General features: G+C 47.6%; 1 protein-coding gene across 1 annotated transcript in view; it reads right to left on the bottom strand.

Annotated features, from left to right (window-relative positions):
• Positions 1 to 1,736: 1,736 nt before the first annotated feature.
• The window catches only part of GLP1R (glucagon like peptide 1 receptor), a 52,747-nt gene continuing 29,643 nt past the window's right edge, over positions 1,737 to 24,840 (bottom strand). The window contains exons 4-13 of the mRNA XM_007939421.2: positions 20,383 to 20,501; positions 19,942 to 20,048; positions 15,377 to 15,530; positions 14,550 to 14,709; positions 10,843 to 10,903; positions 10,029 to 10,098; positions 9,817 to 9,905; positions 9,352 to 9,490; positions 8,430 to 8,471; positions 1,737 to 1,904 (exon numbers count right to left, since the gene is read on the bottom strand). Of these exons, the coding sequence (XP_007937612.1) occupies positions 1,737 to 1,904; positions 8,430 to 8,471; positions 9,352 to 9,490; positions 9,817 to 9,905; positions 10,029 to 10,098; positions 10,843 to 10,903; positions 14,550 to 14,709; positions 15,377 to 15,530; positions 19,942 to 20,048; positions 20,383 to 20,501 (1,109 nt within the window). The remainder of the gene's footprint in view (positions 1,905 to 8,429; positions 8,472 to 9,351; positions 9,491 to 9,816; positions 9,906 to 10,028; positions 10,099 to 10,842; positions 10,904 to 14,549; positions 14,710 to 15,376; positions 15,531 to 19,941; positions 20,049 to 20,382; positions 20,502 to 24,840) is intronic.

Here is a 24,840-nt window from a genome sequence, read left to right as displayed (position 1 = left end):
ATACACAACACTTCACTGAAGATGGAGCATAAGAAATTTTCTGCTTGATGTGTTTTATGTCCCATTATTATTTTCACTGCACATCACATGTGTCTCTGAGGGGCATGGGAGAATGTGTTTGGTGCAAGGTTCTGGGGGATGTCCCCCACCATTTAAAAAGCAGAAAGAGGGAGAGATGGATTCATAAAAGAATTCATCCAAAGCCTCTCCCTCTGCCTTCCCAGGAGGTCTTGACTCCCAAGAGTTCTATCTTGCTCTGGAAACTCCCTTCACATCCACAAACTCAGTTGTCAGTCTCCCCAGGATGGTTACTCCCCTCTTTTCTGGGTCTCTGCTGTACTGCTACATGCCTGCTTTCTCACTATTGTTGGGGGCAGGATTGGTAGGTTTCCCCTGTTAGCCTTTCCAGTGCTCATTATTTATGAGGTGAGACTGGAGGCAGGGCAAGCATTAATTAGCTCCTACTGTGGTTAAGCCAAATCAATCACTCCCCTACACCCCAAACAACACCATGACATCCGTGATGATTTAGTTGTTCTTTCCATCAGGTAGGAGAAATCAGAATTGCACATTTGCATATACAGACAATTCACAGCAATAAAGACAAATGAATAAAGTATATATAAGCTCCCACATGGGGGAATTTCAAAGAGGGGAAACCCAGGGCAGGTGGAGCCTGCCTCCATGGTAACAATGGGCACTGGTAGTTTCCCCAGAAGAGTCTCTTCTTGGTCACATCCCCTAGAGTTAAGGGTGCATCCAAACTTCCATACAGGATCCAGAAGCTGGTCACAAATCAAAAGCATTTCCATGGGGGGTGGGGGGAAGCAAAGGGTCTCTTGGTCCTTTGGGTTCTCAGCAATAGCAGGTGATTGATACCCACGCTGTGGACATTCTTGAAGTGTCCCTGGTGAATCCAGAGGATTGTTGAGCATCTTTAGAACAGAATTCAGAGCTCATACCCCAAGATGGGCCCTTTGGTAGTGGGCCTAGCCTGGTTCCCTGGATTCTGGGAAGCAGGCACCAAGGCAACTCAAATACCTAGGGGAGAAGCAGGCACCAGCAAAGGAAAGCTTCAGGCATCTTCTCAGCACCACCTGCAGCCACTTGCAGAAATGGCTGCTGTCAGTGGCCCTAACAGATATCCCCTAGGAGAAGTTGAGTAGTGAGAGAAGGGGGCGAGACTAGGGAAACAAGCAATACAGATGCATAAACAGCTTCCCTTATGGAGGAGGCAGATGAAGGTGGTGACCCCAACCAGAGGCAAGCAGACTTGGCTCTCCTTATCCAAGCTCTGTGTGTGGCAAGGTTCAGTCGGCCTCTTTCAGAACTACCTCCTCTTGCCAGCCCCAACCCCACTAACAAGCCATTGACCTTAAGTTTGAGTCTGGGGTTGATTTGATGCTGTCTGGGGGAACCCCAGGGGCCTTGTAGCTTAATGGGAAGAAATTCTCCCTATTTTAGCCACAATCATTTTTCCTCCCCTCTCGCCACAGTGATCAAATTAGCAGCCTGCTTTTCCTCTGAGAAAATGTGTCCCCAGGTCCCAGGAGGCACTGCCCATTTGCCTGTCTGATGGGTTTGGGAAAGGAAAACGGGCTCGTGCGCACGCGCGTGTGTGTTGTGTGCGCACGTGCACACGGCCTTCCCTTCCCTTTGCCCCTGTAGGGTCTCTCCCACCTGGGAGGGCCACCCAGCCTGCAGCGAGCACCATGGGGAGGGCAGGTGCTGGAGTTTTAGCTGCAGGAGGCCCGGCAGGTGGCTGCATACACGCTGCTTCCTGTGGTGCCACCAGTGCTCAGGCTGTTGGTGGGACACTTGAGGGGCTTCATGCTGCTGTCCCTCTGGATGTGCAAGTGTTCCAGCCGCCAGCGCTCCCAGCTCTTCCGAAACTCCATCTGGACCTTCCACAGGAAAAGGAGGGAAACAAAAGTCATCATGCAAACCAACTGCCCAAGGAATGGCCCCACTATTGCATTAGTGCGGCAGGGAAAAAAAAATCCACTGCATTATATTAAGAGACACAAGTCAAGGCCTCTGGGCACCTAAATTAATATCCCAATAAAATTGTTTATTGTTGTCTCCTATTTTCCGCCTCCCCTCGGGAAAGAGATGGGCTTGATGACCTAATTGGTCTTTTCAATCTCTAAACTCTGTGATTCAGCTAAGTACCTTTTACAATCCATCACAATATTATTTAATGGAAGAGACCGAGGAGACAGAAATGCAGGGAGATGGGAGATGGGAGCTGGTGGGAGAAGAGAAGAGAGAATCTGACTAGAGAGCATTCTTCTGATTTGAGCGTGGGCAATTGAGAAGGGAGACAGCATACTCCTGAACCCTCAGGGTTCATGCCCCAGGCATTTCTAACCCCCTTAGGGCTTTCATCTAGGCCCCCCACAGGGGAGGAAGGAGTCAAGGAAGAGAGGACTAGAGTGAACAGTGAGGAGGGGCTAGAGCCAAGGGCTTCTTGGCATAGATCTGAACTAAGCCCACCTACGGAGACCCCTGATGGAGGGGTACAGCCAGGTGAGCTCAGTCATGCAGAATCTCTGCTGGGCTGGGCTCTGGTCTGGCCCACCAGGAAAAGTTTTCTCAAGGTGCTTGAGGACCAGATTGTTGAGGCAGAAAGATACAAGTCCAAGAAGTAGCAGATTCCCCGTCATTTGAGGGGTTGTGGGAGTGCTGTGGTTCCCTGTGATGGCCAGATATTCTTGTATCTGAGAGGGAGCTCCTGGCACCTGCATATTTAGTTCTGAGGGGTCTGGAGTGCTCCTCTGGGTGACGCTCCCAGAGGTTTGCTACACTGCTCTGCCCCCCAGACCTTCCCTCACTGTAAAGTTGGGCCTCAACTCCCCTTCGTAGGCTCCCCACCTACTCCAGCTGCCAGGAGGCCAGCTGCCAGCAGCTGTGGGTAAGTGGCTCACTCCCATCCCCTCCCCCAGCAGCTCCTATGCAAACCCCCTCCTTTCCACCCCCTTCTACAAGGGTTATTATCCATCACATTGAGCCCAGCAAGATGCCTGGCATGGCCACATGCCATCCCTTAAAAGAACTTTTTCTAACCTGAGACTGCCTAGAGCCTGCCTGCCTGCCAGTATGGCCCCAGTATCATGGACAGCATCACCAACCCCAGGGTGGGGGAAGGGAGGCTGAACAGACACCACATAAGGCCATCCCTTCTCTGTGTAAGCTCACTGTCCCACTGAGCATGCATGCCTGAATGCGTGCTGACAGCTGGGATGGAACCCCCAAGGCTGGTGGTAGTCTCTACTTGTATAGACAATCTTATCTCACAGCCTTCAACTGTGGGGTTGTGGGGGAAAAGATGGTAAATGGAGGCACATCTATGAGAAGCCCCCTCACTGACTGAAGAGATTTCCTAGATGCGAGTAGGAAATTGAACAGACCCAGGACTTCTCAGAGTGTTGACCCATGTCCTCTTCTGCCCTCATCACACTTAGCACTTTTTCTGGACCTGCTGTGGCCCCTGTTACGACGATTATCATTTATTGAGTGATTGCTATATACCAAGCATTCACACAGATGATCTTCATTAACTTTCACATCAACACAACGAAGTGTTGTTGTTGTTGTTGTGTGCCATCGGGTCTGACCTGACTCATAGTGACCCCTGCTTGGGTTTCTGAGGCAGTATTGCTACGGAAGTAGATTACCCAACCTTCCTTCTGAGGAGTGGCTGGTGGGTTTGAATCGCCAGCCTTCTGGTTAGCAGTCAAGTGCTTTAGACACTACGCTACATTCTTAAGAAACAGAGATGCAGACTATTTAAATATTTGTCTAGTTCTCTCAGTGTTTATATGGAGGCAGTTCAATGGTAGAATCCTCACCTTCCATGTGGGGGACCCCAGTTTGATTCCCGGCGAATGCACTTTGTGTGCAGCCACCACCCATCTGTCAGTGGAGGCCTGTGTGTTGCTGAACAGGTTTCAGTAGTGCTTTCTAGGCTAAGATGGACTACAAAGAAAGGTCTGGTGATGTCTTCCAAAAATCAACCAATGAAAACATGGATCACAGTGGTCCCATCCACAACTGATCATGGGGATCAGGTTCATTCCATTATGCATGGGGCAACCAAAAACAACAATGCAGAGTATGTGGTGGAACAGCCAGGATTTGAACTCAGATCTAGCCTGACCCCAGAGCCAGTCTCCTAAATATTGGCCTCCTGCCCTCTAATGGGGAGCTCTGGTAGCATAGTGGCTAAAGCACTTGACTGCTAACCAGAAGGCTGGCGGTTCAAACCCACCAGCCACTCCTCGGAAGGAAGGTTGGGCAATCCTACTTCCGTAATGATACTGCCTTGGAAATCCAAGGAGGGGTCGCTATGAGTCGGGGCCAACTCGACGGCACATAACAACAACAACAACAACTGGTAGCATAGTGCCTAAGGCACTTGACTGCTAACCAGAAGGCTGGTGGTTCAAACCCACCAGCCACTCCTCAGAAGGAAGGTTGGGCAATCTACTTCTGTAGTGATACTGCCTCGGAAACCCAAGGAGGGGTCGCTATGAGTTGGGTCCAACTCGATGGCACATAACAACAAGCCCTCCAATGACTCTTGGTCATCCTGTTCCTGGCTGTGTCTTCCCTTCACTCAACAGGGAGTTCCTGGAGGGCTAGGACCACATCTCCCTCATCTAATCTTCTCTGTACCTAGCAAAGTACCCTGCATACAGCAGGTGCTCAGGAAGGTGTTTTTTTTTTTTTTTTTTAATGAGTCAAATGAATTAATGAGCATGTAACATTGGCTTCCTTCTATTTCTGAATTATTGAATAAAAAACAAAGACAATCACATGGATCCCGGACTCCTGGCACTTAGTTCCAGCACGTCCTTATATACTATACTATCCAATTCTAGCCTCATTCCTGCCTTCTGAGGTCTGCTGTTCATCAGACATTTCCTCGGCATCACATCTGGCCCTGGGGGTTTGGAATGAATTGGTAAAATACATGTACTTCCATTTATACTCGAGGAAACAGGGCCAAGGGAGGCAAAGTGACCTGTCCCACGTCACATAGCTGGGTAGTAGCAGAGATGGGATGGGCACTAAGGGCCCGAGTCACTGCACTTTGGTCTCAAGAGCCACAATGACAGGGCATGAGCTACAGCAAAACCATCTCTGGGCCTCATCCCTCCCTTGTACCCAGCAACCTTCCTCCAACCCTCCACCCCAGCAGCTGGTGAGGACCTTGGCAGCCATGCATGACCAAGGACCAGGCCATCTTTTCTATTCGGGTCATAAGTACCTGGCGTTGCTATGGCAACCCCTGGTCGGGAGAATAGCCCTGAAGCTACGTGGGCCTGTCATGGCCCAGTGATGGTGACGTGTCTGTCCTTGTGCCTGGAGAAGCCAGGGTATGAGAGGTCTTGAGTGAGTTTAAGGGAACTGGCAATGCTTCTGAAAAGAGCAGGCAGATGTGTGAGCCCTATGAGAGAGACAGGCTAGGCCTGTAACCAGGCCTAGTCAGAGGGATATGACACTGGTGACCTGGTGACTTGGGGTCAAGGTATTTGTCAAGGGCAGAGCACGGATATAAGCAGCATATCTCCCTCCTTACAAAGTGGGGCCAGCCTTGAGGTGGCTGGCGAGGGGATGGTCACTAGGTGACTGGAAATTGAGGAATGGAACCAGAAGAGACCAAGCCAGGGGTTGGAAAGCCTCTTGGCAGTGGAAGTGGGGAAGCTGAGGTCTGTGAATGCTAGTGGGGTATGGGGTGAGTGTATTGCTGACCTTACCGCTTTGAGGAAAAGAGGAGAGGGAGAAGGGGAAACGGGGGCTCCAGGCCTACAAGGTGAGAAGGCAGCAGTAGGGAGCCTTCTTTTCTCCTCTCAGGCCACCAGGGGGGAAATGTGTTGCCCTGCCCACCTCTTGCTGTGAGGGCTGAAGAACAAAGCAACAGTGGATGCTCAGGGCAGGGCTTAGTATCACCCCTGGCTGGAAACAGTTCCTGAAGGGAATGTGTTCCCCTCCCCCTACAGACCTGCGGTTCCTAGTATTTCAGTATATGCTTCTGTTCTTAAAGAAATTCTTTAAGGGGACTCAGATGTGGGGAAGAACCAGGGCTGTGCAAACTTGCTGCTGCAATTGAGGACAAGTCTGTCATCTCAGGTTCCTCTGAGGGTCCTGCCCTCCAAACTAAGCCTGGCAGGCCTTCAAGACCTGCCCAGGGAGCAGCCAGAACCCCATTTATGGGCCACCCTTGGCCTGGCGCTGCCTCTGCCTTCACCTCCCTAGCCTCAAAAACCCCTAAGGTGTTACTGGGGAGAATCCCTCCCTTAACTTACTAGTTCAACCACTCTCTAGCCATTGAATTGTTATTGTTGTTGTGTCCTGTGGAGTTGATTCCTACTCAAAGTGACCCTACAGGACAGAGTAGAACTGCCCTCTAACATCTCCTGGGCTGGAATTTTAAGAGGACCAGATCGCCAGGTCTTCTCTCCCAGAGCCACTGGCAGGTTCAACTGCTATCCTTTTGGTTAGCAGCCAAGTGCTTAACTGTTGTGTCATCAGGGCTCCTCATAATTGATATAAATCAAAAATCTACTGCCATTGAGTCAATTCCAACTCATAGCGACAGAGTAGAAGTGTCCCATAGGGTTTTCATAAATCTTTATGGAAGCAGACTGCCTCATCTTTCTCCCATGGAATTGGTGGTAGGTTTGAACTGCCAACCTTTCAATTAGCAGCTAAATGCCTTAACCACTGCACCACCAGAGTGCCTATAATTGCTATAGCTACTACTTGTTGAGTTCCCAGGAGGTCTCGTGTATGCTTCATGCCAAGTAGCAGCTGTGAGGGGCTGAGGTGGTCCTTTAGCAGCACACCTGTTCTCAGATCCTGCTTCCTACACAGGCCTGCACCTTTTCATGCTTTAGTTCATTTAACTCTCACAGGAATCTCATAGGTAAGCATCATCACCCTCATTTTACAGATGAGGAAATTTAAGTTGAGAGAGAGTATGGCAAGCCCACAGTCACACATTAAGTCATGAGGTCTGGATTGAAGCCTACATGTTTGCATCTTCTCTGCTACATTACATTTGCTTCTGAATGCCAGAGTTCTCACCCACTGCTCCATCAGCATCCCCTACAGCCACAGCAAAAGGCTGTTGTCCCATAAGCGATGAAAAGGGCAGCATTTGCCCAGGAATAAAAGTCAGAAGGCAGGAATGGATAGGAAAGAAAGACAAAGGGAGATGGTAACCACAAAGAGGAGGTGGGAGGAATGCTGTCACATCGTGGGGATTGCGGTCAATGTCATGAAACAAAATGTGTATAAACTATGGGATGGAAAACCAATTTGTTCTGTAAACTTTTACCCAAATCACAATAAAAAGTTAAAAGAAAAAGCCTGTTGTCCACATCTGCTATTTCCAAGCCAAACCTGAGGCAAGTTTCTTACTCTAATGTTCTCATGTGTGGAAAATGGAAATACACTCACTCCTCACTTACTGACGTGGTTACGTTCCAAAGACTAGATTGTTGTATGAAAACTGGTGTTACGCATAAATGGAGGATAACCACATCAGATTACAAAATGGAAGATGTTGACATCATTACATCATTGTCATAACTAAGGATCATGCATGGCCCAGCCAAGTTGACACATAATCTTAACCAGCCACTCTCACCTTGCACTTCAGTGCTGGTTGCTGCCAGACATACTTTATTAATGTAGAGAATAGCTGATGGTAGATTTTTTACTATTGTCATAAAAGTGAAATATCATATAACAAGATAGTCAATAAAGGTGGAGAAGGCATATTTAAATCAGAATTTTAACAGAGTTTTTTGAAGGGTGGGTGAAAATTAAATGAGAGAGTGATCATTAAAGTCCCCAAATATGTGGCTTGGGCATGTGTAGGTTGAATCAACTTATAACATTCTCCACCACCCCAGAGTTCACTCTGTTATGTTGCTGTTATGTGCCATAGAGTCAGACCTGACTCATAGTGACCTCTCCTTGGGTTTCCGAGGCGGTATCACTACAGAAGTAGATTGCCCAACCTTCCTTCTGAGGAGTGGCTAGTGGGTTTGAACTGCCAACCTTCTGGTTAGCAGTCAAGTGCCTTAGGCACTACGCTACCAGAGCTCCCACTCAGGACCCCCTTAATATGAGGTTCAGTGTTCCCCATGCTCACAGCCACTGCCATCATTAGGATGTACCCGCACACACACACACACACACGGACACACAAATATGTGTCTGTGTTTGACACAGACCATGCACAGAAAACAAAACACATGGTCAAGATGCTTCCTCAAACTCCAGTGCCTCAGTGGGGTGAGTGGTGGGTTTCAGCTGAAAAGACTGATGGGAGTCCTCACTGCACAATCCAGAACAGCCAATGGTAGCAGCAGCTCACCAGGGACAGCCCACCATTGTCCCTTCTCAGGCCTTACCTCACTGTTGACAAAGCAGTACAAGATGGCCACCATCAGCCCCTGAAAGCAAGAGGCAGATCAGCAGGGCAGGAAGAAGGAGACGTGTAACAGCCATTGGTCTGAAGCTCCTCTGGGTTCCGGCCCCAACATCCCCTCCTCAAACTGGGCAGCCCAGGCAGACCCAGAGATAGGGATGGTGGTCTTCTCATTTCCTTTCTGGCTGAACAAGAGGCCTCTTTGCTCAGATACTGCAAAATCTGTATACCCACCCTGTCCTTGAGGAGGCCTGATGGAATGAAGACCACCTGCCTCTGACCTTGGTGAATTCCTCCCACACCAGCCCCATTTGTTCATTCAGTAGACCCAATCCTCCAGAATTGCATTATTTTTGTATGTGTTTTTTTGTGTCTGCACGTGTACAAGTGTGTAAGTGCATAACCCTTCTGAGAGGCTGGGACCAATTTCTTAGTTTTTTATACTCACACTGATACTTGCACTTCCTCAACATCATCTACATTAGTGGAGAGGATCAGTTCTTGGTTTTGGAACTATGGGACCTCTGCAAATATTGTTTTAATACATTGGTACCTCAGTTTCCTCATCCATAAAATGAGGATAATCCTGCAACCTCCTGGAGTTCTGTGAAGATTAAATACATAATGTGTGTAAGACACCTGGTAGCAGCTCAGTAAATGGAGCTTTGATGCCAAGCTGGGTGACTAGGTCTTGATTCAGGAAGGCTTCTTGACTAATGTACTTATAGCAAAGACTGGCTTGGGAGGTGGGACACCTGGTGATACTAGTGCTGGCTCTACTCCAACCATGTGACTTGGGCAAGCACCATGTCCCTCCAAGCCTCCACCTGCCAGCTGCATGACGCAGGCTGCACTCTGGCCTACCCCCTCTCTGGGCTTCCCAAGGTCCCAGGCTGTAAGGTCACCTGGAAGGAGGTGAAGGAGAGCTCTGTGAACAGCTTGATGAAGCGTAGTGTCCCCCGGGCATGCTCATCCATCACGAAGGCAAAGATGACCTCATGTGTCCCCAGCAGGGGGATAAGCGTCAGCGTGGACTTGGCAAGTCTGGGGGCAGGGTAGAGATGTCATTCTGGACCACTCCTGTGGACTCGTGCCCCTTTCTGTGGCTCCTCACCAGGGTATGGCATCTAGGCCATAGATACTTTCCTACTTCAAATACTTGGGACATGGAGGGGAAGAAGTAGAGGTCAAGACCCCCCAGAAGCCCAGGGGGCTGCCCAGATCCAGGGGTGAGGGGAAGGCTTGACTCCTAAGTCAGGTCTGAGTGGGAGATGAGGGTTGCATAGGGCCCTAAGCTCAATGCCCCATCATCTGTCTCTGCTCAGAGGAAGGGTTGAGGGTCCCCAGCGAAGCCAGCTCTGTTACGTCACCTGCACTTGATGTCTGTCTTGCACATGAGATTGGCCTTCAGTTTGGCCACCACAATACAGATGACTCGGACAAAGATGAGGAAGTTCACCTGCAGGGCAGATGGGCAGTGGCTGTGGGCCCTCTCATGATGCCCACTCTACCTCAGTCCTTCCCCCAGCACCATCTGAGGCCCACAGTAACTCCCACTCCCACCTCACACACAGTCACTCACCCCAATGGCAAAGAGTATGGGCAGCCGGATAATAAGCCAGAAGTTCATGTTTGAGTTCCTGGTCCAGCAACTGGGGAGGAAGTCAGATGCACATATGCATGTATTCCTTTGTGGTACAAACAGTTAAGTGCTCAGCTGCTAACTGAAAAGTTGGCAGTTCAAACCTCCATGGATAAAAGACCTGATGATCTGCTTTTGTAAAGATTACAACCAAAAAACCCTATGGGGCAGTTCTACTCTGTCATGTGGGATCGCTGTAAGTTAAAAATCAACTTGAAGGCCCACTACAACATATACACACATAGCCCAGCACACAGTGCAGGCACAGAGACACACAAATATATAATGGCCACACAAAACCACACACACATAGCTACACAAACCTGCCACCATTACCCACCAACCAGTCCACGGACCCACACGGAGTCCTACAAGTGCACAGCTGCACAAACACACAGTGCTACTACATGGTTACACACAGAGACACATACAAACCTCCAAACTAGCTGTCACAGACCTACAATCACAGTCGTATATACCCAGCACCATACACAAAATAACATAAACATTCCTTTTAGAGGTATTACAGAACGTGCAGGAGAGCACCATGTGCCCATAGATACAGCCACACTTGTCATCACACAATCTCTAGGGACAGAAGGATTAAAGAACTAGATTTTTGCATTAGGCTCCTGGCCCCTCTGTTTAGCCTCCCAACAATCTGGGAGGCACATGCTGAGAAACTAAGGAATCCTGTGGGCTTTGAAGATGGGGGACCTCAGCACACCCAGCCCCCTTGGAACCAGACACTCACCCCTCATCCTCATAGAGGTACTTGATGATGCCCCAGGGGATAACAAACAGCAAGGGGACACCTAAGAGGAGAGAGAGAAAGAGGGAGAGGGGAGAAGGACTGGCAGGCAAGAGGCACATCTAGAGGCCTCTCCATGTCTCAACCGTTTTAGCCCCTCTTCCTGCCTAGCCCCAAAACAAATTTTCTAGCAGGGATGGAACTAGGCTGGTCCAGGGGCATGGATGAATAAACAGCAGGAATCCCACCTTGACTCTTCCAACTTCCCCTTAAGGAAAGTCTCCCATCACTATGGCCATATTATGATCCTCACCATTTGCTCCCTCCCCATGTGCCAGACACACTGCCTGGCCTGCCCCATATCCCAGCTGACATCGAGGACAAAGACACCCAAGTAGCAGAGGGACAAGGCCATGGGGTGGAGAGGATGGCTGGATGAGCTGGGGAGCAGCAATCCCTCTGATTCTCTTTTTCCCCTTGCTTTGGCCCATGTGCTCATTTCAGTAGCACCAGGAGACCCTCCAATCACCCACTCCCATCCCCATGCACCTGCAGCTTTCTGGGGCAGAAACCTGGAGTAGAGAGGCTTAACTGGGGATGCAGAGTCTGCTTCCAAGCTCATTCACAAGCTTGTTGGCAAGAAGCTTCCATTCCTTGTTGGCTGATGGCTGGAGACTTCCATTCTCATCACAGGGGCCTCTCCATAGGCTACCTGAGTGCCCTCATGACATGACAACTTATTTCTCCCAGAGCAGGTGGTCAGAGAGAGGGAGCTGAAGACAGAAGCCACTGGATCTTTTAGACCCTAATCTGAGAAGTGACACACCATCACTTCTGCCATATGCTATTGGTCATACAGACCAATCCTGAGACAATGAGGGCTACACAAGGGTGCAAATAACAGGAGTTGGAGATCATTGGGAGCCATCTTAGATGCTTCTTCCTGCCACATCAATTAAGTCTCAGCCATATGGAAAGTATTCTTATTGTTGCAGCTGCTGGTATTGTAAGCTACTGTGGACATTTAGTTGGCATCAAGGATAGGACTTCAGGCTCTGAGGTAGGTAAGGGTGTGCATTCAACAGTAGCTACTGAGGACCTCCTGTGCCTGGATGGACTGGGTTTGATGATACAGACATAAGGATGGAGGGAGCAGAGCCTGGTGGTAAAGAGCTCACAGCCAACCAGCATTCTTTATAAGATACCTCTCTCCTCAACCATTTACATTTGCATGAACTGGACCTGGAAGCATCCACAATGCCTTACAAGCAGACTTTCATGAGACTGAACAAGGGATAAAATGACCTCCAAAGGCCCCAGCCCATAGCATGAAGTCTGCCACATAGATGATGTTCATTGAGAATGGAATGAATAAATGAATTAATGATGACAGTTGAGCAAAGGGAAAGAAGTGCTCTCCAGGCAAGAACATGCCATCTTCTTGAGCCATGAGTGCATACTGACACCTCCAGTGCATACTGACACTTGGGTACCCCAGTCACCTGCTGTCCTTTCTCTCTCAAACTCCACTCCAGCATGGAGGGGTTCACTCATGTTATTGACTAGATCTGGTGAGATTCATTCATCCAGCAGTTGAATGGATTGAATTGGTCCCCTCAAAATATGTGTTGGAATCCTAACCTCCATACCTGTGTACAGTATTTCCATTTGGGAATAGGGTTTGTTATGTTAATGGGGTAATATCAGTGTAGGGTATGTCTTAAATCTAATCATTTTTGAGATATAAAAATGAACCACAGAGCAAGCAGGCATAAATGGGAGAAAGATAGATGCCATGTGAAAATCTCCCAGGAATGCCAAGAAGAACATTAGAGAAGCTGAGATAAGGATGTCCCCCCCAGATCTGACAGAAAGAAAGCCTCCCTCTAGAGCTAGTGCCCTGAATTTGGAGCTCTGGTGGTGCAGTGCCTAGGGCATTTGACTGCTAACCAGAAGGTTGGAGGTTCAAACACACCAGCTGCTCCACGCTCCACAGAAGGGAAACCCAATGGCGGTAGCTATTAGTTGGGATCGACTTGATGGTAATGAGTTTGGTTTTTGCTTTTTTGAGCCTACTGAACTGTGAGAAAATAAACTTCTGTTTGTTAAAACCACCTACTTGTGGCACTTCTGTTACAGCAGATACTTAGTCTAGATACTAAGACAATCAGCATTTGCTAACAAGGCCTTTTTTAAAAAACACAAGCATGGCCCTGGCACATGCAAACACTAAACAGTGTTTCAACAGGAGGAGGGAGGATAGTGGGAATTGGAACTGTGTACAGAGAGGCTAAGCTCAGGGGACCTGAACCTGCTGAGCTGGGGCCACAGAGGCACAAAGAGACACAACTTAGGCTAGAGAACTTCACAGCATGCTGGGCAGCCCGACCCAGAGCCTGGGTGTCAGGCTCTGCCACACCTTTAAGGCCCTGCCCCACTGTGGTCCTTGGTATCCTCATGCCTGTTAGATTTACTCTTCTCCAGAACAAACTGGCCAAGAAATAGCAGCAAAAATGAATGAAATGCAAGGACGGGGGCAGGGAGGCTGAGAGGGACAGAGAGGGCTCAGAGCCACAGGGGCCAGGACATCCTGGGCACTTCCTAAAGAGGCAAGCTGGTGGTCATGGTCCATGAACAACTTTACAAAGATGCAGAGGCAGGAGACAGGATGAGGGCAGAGGTGGGCATCCAGGGAGGAGTCTGGCTGTGACTGGGGTGGAATTCCCCAGTGTATGGGACTGGCCTGATGAGATGAGCATGAGTGGAGGTCGGGGTTAGTAGTGGTCAGAATGATCTGAAGCAGCTGAGTGAGGGAAGAGAAGAGTGAATGAATGAGTGGCAAGCTTGAGGTAGGGAGGCCGGAGAGCAGCGGCCTGTGGTGTGGGGCAGGGACAATGGGAGACTGTGGAGGTCCAGAGGGCAGGGCCTGCTCTCTGCCCTCTCTTTGGTGACTGCCCATGGACTCCTCCAGACAAAAGGCTGTTGCATCTGGCTTCCAGTAGCATGGGGGCTACAGCCCCCTGCCCCACCCCTCCACTCCTGCCCTTCATTGAATCCTATATGGTGAGAGGCAGAAGCACAACCAGAAATGTTCCAGCAAAAAAAAAGACATGACAGTTCTCCGCAAACTTTTTTTGGCTAGAACATTTCCAGCTGGACTCTAGGTACATCCGTGGTCCATCCATTTCCTTGGTTGCCATCTGGCCACCTCACCCACTTACTCTCCTCTGAACTCTTCTCTTCATCATCACGTGACAGCTCCATAGCCCTTCAGCCCCTCTCCCCTCCCCAGTGATCTCCACCCTGAGGTCTAGGATTCCCCATTTCCCTTGGGGCCACAGGCTACCCAGGACTGAATATCAGAGTCTGTCCTCACAGGGTCTTAAGGTATTTGATGCCAGTGTTGTGACCTCCAATGGTGTATGTGGTGGTGGGAGTGGGCATATTTGGCTAGATGGGGGTGAAGTCTTCTGTTTCCACTAAGGAAGAGGGCTATGCAAATGGAGGTACCATGACCCTTACAGTGCCCAATAGCAGTGGGTGCTGTGTCCAGGAGGGGGTTATATTTGGCCTGAAGCCATGTCTTAAGTCCCAAATTGGCCTCCAGGGGATTGATTGATGGTATCAGAGATGGGATAGGGCCTCTCCCACCTCCCACCATGCCACAGGTCCAGGGTAGGGAGAGAGAGGTGAATGATGGTGGGCCTTACCCCAGCCTATGGTCAGATAGAGCCTGAAGACGCGCTGTTCAGAGAACACTGAGAAGGCCAGCAGTGTGTACAGGTACACGCCCTCCACCAGGAGCCAGTAGTAATTGGCCGCCACGCAGTATTGCATGAGCAGGAACACTAGGCGGCAGCCCACAGAGTCCTGGGGGCAGAGAAAGGGTCCTCAGGAGACAACAGGCTCTGCCCCCTGCCTCTCTTCACCACCTCCATGCCTGTTCTGCCCAAGCTGCTATCCTGTCCAGGATGAATGCAGGATGAGAGAGCTAGTATCACCTGGCCAGGGCTAGTGCTCTGAATTTTACCTGCTTTTGCATACTGAATCCTCACTCACCTGAGTGGAAGAAACAAAGATTATCCCCATACAGACGAGAAAACTGAGGTGAGAGAAGTTAAGCAACTTGCCCAAAATTATGCAGCTTGCAAGTGACAGAGCTGGAATTCAAACCTAGATCTGTCTCCAAAAACCATTCTCCTGACAGACTGAGAACTCCTTAAGGCAGGGCAATGTCTCCCTTCTCAGATGGGGAGTTCCCCATGGTGGATTGCCTCTCCCATCAGACTGGGGGCTCCCGAATCTCAGGACTGTGTCTCTTCCCTCAAACAGGGGCTCCCTGATGGCTAAACTGTCTCCTTCCTCAGACTGGGAGCTTCCCATAGTAGATAGCTTCTCTCATCAGACTAGGGGCTCCCTAAGTGTCAGGGCTGGGTAGATCTAGACTTTCTTGCCCCAGACCTGGGTGGGCTGGGGAAAACAGGCCTTCACCAATCATGCATCCCTCCCAAGGCAGCTCCTGGACATGAACACACACCTGGTAGGAGAGGAGCCCATCCCACTGGTGCTGCTGGGCAGCTGTGCTGTACATCCATTTGAGGGCTGCATCCTTGATGAAGACAGACAAAGCTCGGAGAATGAAGGATGCAAACAGGTTCAGGTGAATGTAGTTCCGGGTGCAGTGTAGGTGTCTGCAGGAGCAAGCAGGGCCCTTCTCTGACGAGATGGTCAACAGTTCAGCACTACAAAGCCCAGCTATCCGGCTAACACATATGCATGCTTGTTTCCAGCTCTGGACTTGTGCTCATGTCTTCCTTCCTCTGAGAATGCCCTCTTCCCCTCAATTTTTAAAATCCTTCAGGTCCAAATGAGGCCCTGTCTCTCCATGAAGCCTTCAGTTGTGTAGTCACTTCTTCCTCCCCCCATGCCACATTCTATCCTCTCTGCAGCATCTTCTTTTCTACAAAGTTATGTGTAACCAAAGTGATTTTTGTATGAAGATCAGTTTCCCCAGTGGGGACTCTGCTTTGCTTCTTGATGACAGGCCCATGTCTTACATGTCCCCTGCCTACCTCACAGAGGTAGATTGGGGGACAGGCACATGGTAGGTATTCAAAAAGTACTGGATACAATTTCAATATCCTTCCACGTAAAGGATAAGTAAGTAAACTGGAAATATAAGGGCATTTCTTAACCTGATAATGTTATCTACCAAAACCAAGAACAAACATCATTTTCAACTGAGAAACTTTGGAAGCATTCCCTGTAAAATCAGGAACAAAGCAAGGATGTCTGCTATCATTACTTCTATTCAACATTGTACTACATATTCTAGCCTTTGTAATAAGACAAGAAAAAAACATGTATAAGGATTGGAAATAAAATTGTCACTATTTGTAGACAATAAGATTAGCTTCATGGAAAATCCAAGAGACTATAAAAATTATTAGAACAAACAAGTGAGTTCAACAAGATTGCTAGATAGATTTTTATATACACCAACAATAAACTATTAAAATGCAAATTTGAAAAATAATTCATTTATAAAATTCTTAGATTAAAAAGAAAAAAAAACCAAACTCAGTGCTGTTGAGTCAGATCCGACTCACAGCGACCCCTCCTTGGGTTTCCGAGGCGGTATCACTATGGAAGTAGATTGCCCAACCTTCCTTCCGAGGAGTGGCTGGTGGGTTTGAACCGCCAGCCTCCTGGTTAGCAGTCAAGTGCCTTAGGCACTGTGTCACCATTAGGTACCTAGAAATTAATCTAATAGAAGATGGACATGATCTCTCTGAAGGATATTCTAAATTTTGCTAAAAAACCATTAGAAGAGACTTAAATCAATGGAAAATACACCATTCATGAACAGGAACACTCCTTATCTTGGAGGTGTTAGTTCTCCTCACATTAAGGGATAAATTCAATGCAGTTGTAATCAAAATTCCAACAGAATTTTTTTTCATGGAATATGTCAAGTTGAATTTAAAACTTACAAAGAAGAGTCAAGGTACTCCTGAAGAACCACAAAGTAGGGGACTTTGGTATGAGAGACCCAAGATTTTTAATACATCTATAGTAGTTAAGGCACCCTGGTATTGGCATGGGGACAGATAAAGAAACCAACAGAAAAGAATATAGATGACAAGAACAACATACCCATATGTAGAACTTTGCTGCATGGTACAATAGGCATTGCAAATTAAAGGAGAAAGGATGGGGTATAATGAATGGTACTGAGGCAAGTAATTATATGTATATATGGAAAAAGGAGCCATGGTGGTGCAAGGGTTGAGCGCTTAGCTGCTAGCCATAATGTTGGCAATTCAAACCAAACCAATGACTCTGAAGGAGAGAAACCTGATTGCTTCCATAAAGATTACAGCTAAAACCCTATGGGGCAGTTCTACTCTGTCACATGGAGTTGTTATGAATCAAAAACTGACTTGTTGGCACTTAACAACAATAATAGGAGCTCTGGGGTGTAGTGCCTAGGACATTTGACTGCTAACCAGAAAGCTGGTGGTTCAAACCCACCAGCCACTCCTTGGAAGGAAGGTTGGGCAATCTACCTCCATAGTGATACTGCCTCGGAAACCCAAGGAGGGGTCGCTGTGAGTTGGATTCGACTCCACGGCAGTGAGTCTGTTTTCTGGTTAACAACAACAACATATCTGGAAAAGTGAAATTGAAAAAGAAAATATAGATTATTATCCTTATTATGCCAGGATAAGGAAGGATTTCTTAGACAATATCATGAAAGAAAAAAAAAAAAGATAAGTTTCATTCATTCCACTAAAATCAAGAACTTCTGTGCATAAATGGTATCATAAAGTAAGTGAAAAAAAATATGCCACAGATTAAAAGAGGGTATATTCTTGGTTTGTATCCAGAATATATAATGAATGCCTAAGACAAAAAATAAAAAACAATAATTAAAAAAAAAAAAAGTAGGCAAAAGATGTTATTGTTGTTATGTGCCGTCAAGTTGGACCCAACTCATAGCGACCCTTCCTTGGGTTTCCGAGGCAGTATCACTACGGAAGTAGATTGCCCCATCTTCCTTCCGAGGACTGGCTGGTAGGTTTGAACTGCCAGCCTTCTGGTCAGCAGTCAAGTGCTTTAGGCACTACGCTACCAGAGCTCCCAGGCAAAAGATACAAACAAGCACTTTACAGAACAGAACAAGTTCACTTTCTCTAGGAATTAAGGATCTACAAATTAAAACCATAAGATATTTCACACACTTCAGATTAGCAATAACTAAAGTCTGAAAATATGAAATATTAGTGGGGCTGTTAAGCAAAGGAAATTTTCATTTACTAGTGCTGAGAGGGCAAATTGATATGACCCCTTTGGAGAGCAACTTAACAACAATTAACTTGAAAATGCACATGGTAGTCAGACTAGACAATTTTAATCCTAAGTGTATGCCCTAAAGAAACGCTTGCACCTACAAGGCATCTTGGGTAAGAATAATCATTGGAGCAAAGTTTGTAATTCATAAAAGAAGATATAAAGGAATCACTTCAAATGTTCATCAAAAGAATAAATGGTAAGTTTTAGTATATCATAAATTTTACTATATCATAAATGGAATATGGAATGGCAGATAAAATAATGAACTAGAACTTCCTAGATCAACATGGATGAATCTCACAAACATAATGTTGGGCCCCCCAAAAAAGCAACTTGCCAAAAAATATGTGCAACACAGTATCATTCATGTAATAACATTAAAATTTTGCAAAACCATTTAAAATATTTTTATAGATATTTATACAGGTACTAAAAGTATAAAAAGATTCATGGGAATTTTAAGTGCTACATTTGAGGGTTACCTCTAGTGGAGGTGGGGCAGTGAGAGGGACTTGATCAGAGAAGGTTAGCTTCTCTGTAACTCTCATTGTAACTCTATGGCAGTGCTTTTTTTCTCAGAGTAGGTGGTGTATACATGGGTGATAATATCAGTCACTATATTTTTGAATCTCTGAAATACTTCATAATAAAAGGAAAGACTATTCATTGAGTGAATGCATTTACTCTGTGTTTGGAGTTTCTGGATGGTGCAAATGGGTAACATGCTGTGCTGCTAACCAAAAGGTTGGTGCATTGAGTCTACTCAGATGTGCCCAGGAAGAAAGGCCTGGTGATCTCCTTCTGAAAAATCAGCCATTGAAAGCCCTATGGAACACAATTCTACTCTGACACACATGGGGTGCCCTGAGTTGGAGCTGACTCCATGGCAACTGGTTTTTATTGGACTCTGTGCCCAGCATGTTCTGACTGCCTTGGGGGTGACAAAAGCAATGCTGCCTCTTTTGTTCCTGCTGGCTGGTATCCCAGGTCCCTGCCCTAAGAATCCCTCTTGTCCTTTAACTCAGCTTCCCTGAACCATTTGCACTAGGTACAAAAGAAGAAGCAAGACCTGCCACACTCAGTTCCTCAGCTCCTGGTCTGAGAGAAATGTCTCATCCAGGTTAGACCTAAGGAAGAATTTTTCCACTATGACTGACAACCTCCAAAGAGACCAGAATCTCTAAGTCCTAAGATCTTTTCTAAAATCATTTGGAATTCTTGATTGTTTAAGTTAACCTACTGCCAGTGAGTCAATTTTGACTCCTAACGACCCTATAGGACAGAGTAGAACTGCCCCAGTAGGCTTTCAAGGCTGTAAATCTTTAAGGAAGCTGACTGCCTCTTTTCTCCTGCTGGGAGGCTGGTAGGGTCAAATTGTTGACCTTTTGGTTAGCAGCCAAATGCTTTAACTATTATGCCACCAGGGCTCTTTGATTATTTAAGTTACACATCCTCATTGAAGATTTCCCAGGATTTTCAGTAATCCTATCATCTGTTGTTAAGGTTTTGGGGTGTGTGTGTGTGTTCCCAGTATTACATGTATATATTTACTTAGTGGAAATTAGACAAAATATATCATGTTGTATCCTGTGTGTTAAACTTCGTATGGTATGGCAAGGGCTCTCTGAGATGTCTCAAGAGACAAACATGGCTGACTTGTGTTGAGCCTGACAGCATGTGTGGCTTTGGTTTGGTGCAAAGACAGATAGGAAGAAGCAGCCCCTCCAGGAGTCTGGGCCCCCTTACCTGAAGCCTAGGAGGATGGCTGAAGCTATGACCAGAGCAGAGAAGGAGAGGGCGTAGCCCACCGTGTAGATGATGTAAAGGGACAGGAGCTGCTCCTCCAAGGGGTTCTGTGTGCACACAAGGGACACATGTGTACATGGGGCAGCCTATGGCTCTCTCTCCCATCCTTTCCCATGGGACAGGGGCCTAAATCAAGCCCTGCTGGGGATCTCAGAACTGAGAAATCGATGACAATGGTCCTTGAGATTTCTAGGGCTCTGTTCCAAGGCCAGAGAAGTGGAACACACATCACATCTGTACTGAAAGCATGGAATGCAAAGCCCCTAGAGGCACGGATGAGATGACCATAGTTGGGCCCACCAGAAGCCCAGGGTCCCTGCTTGGCTGAAGGCAGGACCCATGCAACCCCCTCCTAGGATCAGAACACCCTCCTCAACTCACTCTCTCCCCTCGCTTGGACTCCTCACACTCTGACAGGTCCCTCCAGGGCAGGCTGGAGTTGTCCTTGTGCAGCCACAGGCCCTCAGCAGTGCAGAACCGATACACATGGCCCTGTAGCACTGAGAACAAGGAGACCAGGGAGGTGAGCCTTGGCCTAGGCTAAGAAGCCCACCCAGCCACTAGATGCCCCTCATTTCTCCATCCTGGGGTCATTCCTACTCCCCAGAACTGACCACTCTGAATTTGTAATACCTCAAATCATACTGCTGACAAGATGTAGGACTGAACAGTGGTGGGCTGCCAGCCCCACAGCTACCCAATGCCATTTCTGATTTGATTTTCAGGACTGAGCACCCACCTCCTCATGTAGACTAGACCTTGGGAACAAAGCTAACATTGAGCTATTGAGAGAAAGGAAAAGGGGCAACCCTCAGTCTGGTGGGGAGACTGTTCTGCCCCCAGGGAGCCCCAGTCTGAGGAGAGGCACAGCCCTGCCCTCAAGGAGCACCAGTTTGAGGTGGGGGGAGGGTGTTACCCAGTCTGTGGTCTCAGGGAACTTTCAGTTTGAGGGGAGAGGCATAGTCCTGAGCTTCAGAGAAGAAAGACACACAGAGAAAATGAAATAAAAATAAAAATGAAAAACTGCCATTGAGTCAGATCTGACTCATAGCGACCCCTCCTTGGGTTTCCGAGGCAGTATCACTACAGAAGTAGATTGCCCAACCTTCCTTCCGAGGAGTGGCTGGTGGGTTTGAACCACCAGCCTTCTGGTTAGCAGTCAAGTGCCTTAGGTACTACACTTCCAGAGCTCCCGAGAAAATGAAAATGTCCTCAAAAAGTAATAGCATGAATGCAAATGAACAGAGACCAAACACAGGCTCAGCAGAGCTGAGGGGGGGGGGGTGCCTGCCTATACCCATCCACATCACATATGAATATCTGGACTGAAGTAGCCCCCTAACCATACCCCACTCTCACTTATCCAAGAAGCAGCTTGCAGTTCCCAGATTGTTATGTGGCCAAGAGGGAATACGGTACTTAGCTGCATCTGGGAGAAATGCCTCATTAACCTGCCTGAAGGAGAACTCAGGCAGAAACCACCAGGGCCAGCTTGTTGTTGTTGTTGTTGTTAGGTGCTATCGAGTCAGCTCTGACTCGTTGTTGTTGTTGTTATATGCCATCAAGTCAGACCCGACTCATAGCAACCCCTCCTTGGGTTTCTGAGGCAGCATCACTACAGAAGTAGATTGCCCAACCTCCCTTCCGAGGAGTGGCTGTGGGTTTGAACCGCCAGCCTTCTGGTTAGCAGTCAAGTGCCTTAGGCACTACACTACCAGAGCTCCCGCTCTGACTTATAGCGACCCTATGTACAACAGAAGGAAACACTCCTTGTCCTGTGGCATCCTCACAATGCTAGCTATGCATGAGCCAATTGTTGCAGACACTGTGTCAATCTATCTCATTGTCAGTTTGTCATACTGTGGTGGCTAGGAGGCTGGAAGCTATGGCACCTGTATTTCGAATACCAGCAGGGTCACCCTGACAGGTTTCAGCAGAGCTTCCAGACAAGACAGACTGGGAAGAAGGATGGGGCCATGCACTTCTGAAAAAATTGGCCACTGAAAACCTTATGAATAGCAGTGAAACACCAGGGCTGGTGGAACCAGACAAAACGGGGGGAGTATTGAGGAATCAAGGAGGGAAGCTGGAGCCAGGAAAGAATTCAGCTAGATTTTGAAAACCAGCTTCCCTTGCTGTGGAAGAAAGGTGTTCAGGAAAAGTGTGAGGGAGAATGTAGAAGGGCCAAGGCAGCAGGGGTAGTAGGAAGTTTTCAGGTGGGGTCAGCAGTAAGAACTGTGGCTCAGTGGTGGGAAGATGCTCACTAACACCTGAGGGGGTGAATGCCAGCCTCAGGGCCTACCCCTCAAGAGCCCAGGAGAGGCAGCAGCCATCTAGTACAGGGGCTCTGTTTCACAGACCCTAAAAGCAAAAATCCTCACAACTCCTCCAATAAGCAACATCAAGAGAAATAGAGAAAAGATCAAAGTTGTCAAGGATTTCATTTTACTTGGATCTAAAATCAATGCCCAGGAAAGCAGCAGTCAAGAAATCAGATGATGTATTGCATTGGGCAAATCTGCTGCAAAAGACCTCTTTAACATGTTAAAGAGCAAAGATGTCACTTTGAAGACTAAGGTGTACCTGGCCCAAGCCAAGATATTTTCAATAGCCTCATATGCATGTGAAAGCTGGATAATGAATAAAGAAGACAAAAGAATTGATGACTCTGAGTTATGGTGCTGATGAAGAATACTGAAAATACCGTGGCCTGCCAGAAGAACAAACAAATCTGTCTTGGAAGGAGTACAGCCAGAATGTCCCTTAGAAGCAAGAATGGCTAGGCTTTCTCTCACACACTTTGCTCATGTGGCCAGAAGAGACCAGTCTCTAGAGAAGTATATGCCTGGTAAAGTAGAGGGTCAACAAACAAAGGGGAAGACCCTCGATGACACAGATTGACACAGTGGCTGTAACAATCAAGCATAGCAAAGACTGTGAGGATAGTACAGGTCGGGCAGTGTTTCATTCTGTAGTACATAAGATCGTTATGAGTCAGAAAAAACTCCACAGCACCTAACAACAACAAAGCTGAGGTCCCACCCACCACTATTATGAGACAGGCCAGACCTTTCCTGCAGGGTCCAGTGATACCCTGACTGTTTCCAGCGTCCTCAGTCGACCCTTAGCTTTCCTCAACACTGATCCCCACCTACCAACATAGCTTCTCACTTTCTTCTCCTTCCTCCCTACTTCCTTTCATAAACAAATTGTCATGGATTGAATTGTGTCCCCCCAAAAGCCATGTTAAAACCTAATCCTTGTACCAATGACTGTGACCTTGTTTGGAAATAGGTTGTCTTTGAAGATGTTATCAGTTAAGTTAACCAGGTCTTACTGGGATAGTGTGGATCTTAGTACAATCTAATGGTATCTTATAAAAGCGGAAACCAGACAAGGAGACAGAGACACACCAGAGGAAGACACCTGTGAAGAAGCCTGGGAAGATATATCTACAAGTCTGGGGCTACCAGAAGTTGGAGGAGATAAGGAAGGATTTTCCCTTAGAGTGAGCTGAGAGAGCATGGCTTTGTTTAAGTCCTGAATTCAGACTCCTAGCTTCCAGAACGGGAGCTCTGGTAGCACAGTGGCTAAAGCACTTGACTGCTAACCAGAAGGCTGGCGGTTCAAACCCACCAGCCACTCCTCGGAAGGAAGGTTGGGCAATCCTACTTCCGTAGTGATACTGCCTTGGAAACCCAAGGAGGGGTCGCTATGAGTCGGGGCCGACTCGATGGCACATAACAACAACAACAACAGCTTCCAGAACAGGAGCTCTGGTAGCACAGTGCCTAAGGCACTTGACTGCTAACCAAGGCTAGTGGTTCAAATCTACCTGCCACTCTTTGGAAGGAAGATTGGGCGATCTACTTCTGTAGTAATACCACCTCAGAAACCCAAGGAGGGGTGGCTATGAGTTGGATTTGCCTCCATAGCAGTGAGTTTTTGGTGTTTTTGAGCCTCCAGAACGGTGAAGCTATAAAATTCTGTCTTTTAAAGCCACCTACTTTGTGGTATTTTGTTACAACAGCCCTAGGAAACTAAGACAAAAACCCTGAGCCAGGTCTCATTCCAGGAGACAAAAGTTATCTGGCAATACGGTGGGATGAGTTAGCTTATATCATTACTCCTTCTGGAAGAATCTGCATTTTAATTGATATTTGACTTGATAGAGAAATAAAACCTGAAAGTCTAACACTGAGACCCAGCAATGAGAACAGGTGGGAAGGCCTGTCCCAATGCCCCTCTGATAAGTTTATGGACAAAATGAGGCATATACAAAAACAGGGAAAGGGAGGCATATGGATTGGTGTTAGCACCTTGAAGGTCCTCTTGGGTCCCAAATGACTTTCTTATCTGCTGTGAAGATGCCTGGAATTCTTCACCAGAGGTCAGGTCTTCTAATATAAGGCTAAATCTGTCTTTGGCTGTAGACACCCCTAGAGCAGTGATCTGGGAGCTGGGGTGACTCCATGGGGGAATGAGACAGATGTCAGAGCCTTGTCTGGTGCCCATTTTGATGGGAGGAAAGGGGGGAAAGAGCAAGACGTAGTGATAAAGCCTCTGTTGTTGTTGTTGTTATGTGCCGTCGAGTCGGACCCGACTCATAGCAACTCCTCCTTGGGTTTCCGAGGCAGTATCACTATGGAAGTAGATTGCCCCATCTTCCTTCCGAGGAGTGGCTGGTGGATTTGAACCGCCAGCCTTCTGATTAGCAGTCAAGTGCCTTGGGCACTACGCTTCCAGAGCAGCAGTAGAGAACCAAAATAGATATCAGCTTGGCAAAGTAGAGGATCAGTGCAAAAGGGGAAGGCCCTCAATGAGATGGACACAGTGGCT

Source organism: Orycteropus afer, unplaced genomic scaffold (genome assembly GCF_000298275.1).
Source record: "Orycteropus afer afer isolate SDZICR_OR568_19922 unplaced genomic scaffold, OryAfe1.0 scaffold00059, whole genome shotgun sequence".
In the NCBI taxonomy this organism is placed as follows: domain Eukaryota; kingdom Metazoa; phylum Chordata; class Mammalia; order Tubulidentata; family Orycteropodidae; genus Orycteropus; species Orycteropus afer.
The sequence above is the reverse complement of the archived record's forward strand: the minus strand, read 5'-3'. Positions and strand labels throughout refer to the sequence as shown.